The sequence below is a fragment of the Echinops telfairi genome, unplaced genomic scaffold (genome assembly GCF_000313985.2).
Source record: "Echinops telfairi isolate 266 unplaced genomic scaffold, ASM31398v2 ScPeMD7_3448;HRSCAF=4108, whole genome shotgun sequence".
In the NCBI taxonomy this organism is placed as follows: Eukaryota; Metazoa; Chordata; class Mammalia; order Afrosoricida; family Tenrecidae; genus Echinops; species Echinops telfairi.
In genome coordinates, this window is record NW_022107346.1 from 1 (window position 1) to 2,228 (window position 2,228).

A 2,228-nucleotide genomic window follows, 5' to 3' on the forward strand; every position below is an offset into this window, starting at 1 on the left:
TTGACTTCCTGCTGAGCCTGGCAGCACCGGAAGGGGCCTTTTTAGCCTTTTCTGGTTTGGGGGATCCTTTCTTGGCTTTACCCGGCTTTGCCACCGTAGCCACGGCCTTGGCATCTTTCCTAGGTGCCTTCTCCTTGGCTGTGCCTGGCTTGGGGATGGCCTGCTTCACCTGAGCGGGTTTCATGGATCCTGTTTTTGCCTCATTTGAACCGGGGGGGTCCTTCTTTGTCTTCCTGGGGTCCTTGAGGCTCTTCTCCTTGGTGGCCATAGCCGTGGATGTCTTTTTGGGATGGACTATCCGTTTTTTCTTGGCAACTAACTGGAGGGGAAGAGAATGGGGCATGGTCAAAAGCAGACGTCTTGGGCATCTCCCACCTCAGTACCCTGGGTGAAACTTCCGGGAAGTGGGGCCCAGTGCGGGGAGGGGGCACAAAGGTGGGGGCTCGGGGCATGAGGAGGAGATACACAGCCGGCTGAGTGGGTCTCTCTCGTGGGGGCCTAAGGCTCAGGAGTGACGTTGTTCCTGGGGTCCCCAGCAGCTAACATCCCAGCCGGGTGGCCCTCCCTCCACCCTGGGGGGCTTAGGCAGCTCCTTCAAGTTTAGTGAAAGTCAGGACTTAGTCCGCTCACTCCTGCGTCCTGAAATGTCAGAGGCCAGCTTTGGGGAGCTCATCTTGTGGACAGTGAACCCTGGATCCTGTCCTGTCGCCACGGCTACTCTTCAAGATGATGCGATGGGTCTGTGAAGCCCCCCCTGGACCCTGGTCTCTCCACTGAGGCCCGGGCCCCTCGCCATGCCACAGCCCAGCCTGTCTTCCTTGCCCTAGGCCCCCAGCGTTCCCACCTCCTCCAGGGAAGCAATCCTCTTCCACGGGGAGGGTGATCTTCAGGGAAAAGAGGGCCCCTACCCCACAGGCAGACCTTGCCCCTTCAGAGCCCAGCTCTAGTGGCAGCGCTGCCATCGCTCGCCAAGATCAGAAACCACCCTTCATTGCCAGCTGCAGGCGCACACAGCCCCAGCCCCAGCGGCCTCCCCTCCCCCAGAGCCCCTTCCTCCCTGGCTAACAGACTCAAGCCTCACCCCGCCCCATGTTCCCCGAGGTCCCTCTCTGCCACCTCCCACATCACCCTCCTCCCCCTGGTCCGGCTCTGGCAGAAGGAGCCACACAGTGACTGTTTTACAGAAAGGGAGCTGAGGCTTTGAGAGGGCGAGCGGCTTGCCGAAGTTACGCTGCTCCTGAGAGACAGAGCGAGGCTTCAGTCACAGGGATGGCCCTTCCAGCCCCTGGGCCCCCCACCTCCCATGCGGTGTGTGAGCGCCCGCTTCCTGGGCCCCCACTGCGATCGGATCGCAGCCCACGACAGTCCCTTTGCCCTGCCTACCGGCCTACCTGGCCTCAGAGTTCTGTGAGGGCGGGACTTCCTGTCACGAGTCACATGGTTACCGCAGGGGCTGGCACGTGGTAGGTTCAGAATGTTCCACCATGTTCCATGGTAACTATCAGACCCCCTGCTCTGCCCCAGACCTCAGGCAAGAAGCTGAGGTGTGCTGATCACAAGGGCCTCCATGCCTGGGTCCCTAGACTTCCCTGCTGGCTGCTGACAGTGCAGGGGCTTGGTTCGTCCCCAATCTGCCCTCAACTCTGGTTGTGAGTTAGCCAGCCAGGACCCTCTCCTTTGAAAGGGGAAGAAGTGGGGCCTCAGAAGGGGTCAGCGCTGCCCTGGGCTCAGAGCCAGAGGGAGCAGGGTGCAAACCCTGGTGCTGAGACCGAGAGCCAGGGCCTGGCTTCCCTCCTCCCCAGGGAGGAAGCCAGAGGCAGCTGGGTCTTGCAGGGAGGGCATCTCAGCCAAGACCCACAGCAAGGACAGGCTGAGAAGAGAGGGAGCCAGAGGAGACAGATGCCCGGCACAGGAACTGAAGCACATTCCCCGTCCCCCCCCCCAGCCCCTCCTACCCAGTGGGCGTACTTTGAACCTGCCAGTGGCCCCCCTGGCCTTGGAGTTGACGGGCCGGATGAGGAGGCCACGGTTGATACCCTTGGCCAGGGCCTCCTTCAGCAGGTTCTTGAGGCGGATGACGTTGACCGTTGGGTACTTCTGCAGGATGAACTGCTTGATGGCCACCACCGAGGTGCCCTGCCGCTGCTCACCCTCCTGCAGCGCCTCCAGCACCATACGCAGCACAGTGGGTTTGCGGCGCTGCGCTAGCACACCCAGGCTTGGACCTG

The 2,228-nt window shown here is 61.8% G+C and overlaps 1 protein-coding gene across 1 annotated transcript; it reads right to left on the bottom strand.

Moving 5' to 3' along the window:
• Positions 1–4: 4 nt before the first annotated feature.
• On the bottom strand, positions 5–2,214 carry LOC101655425 (histone H1.8-like; the record flags this gene model as incomplete). Its single annotated transcript, XM_004717989.2, has 2 exons — positions 5–319; positions 1,969–2,214. Coding segments are annotated over 2 exons (561 nt in total), but the record flags the coding sequence as incomplete, so codon positions are not given.
• Positions 2,215–2,228: the final 14 nt, after the last annotated feature.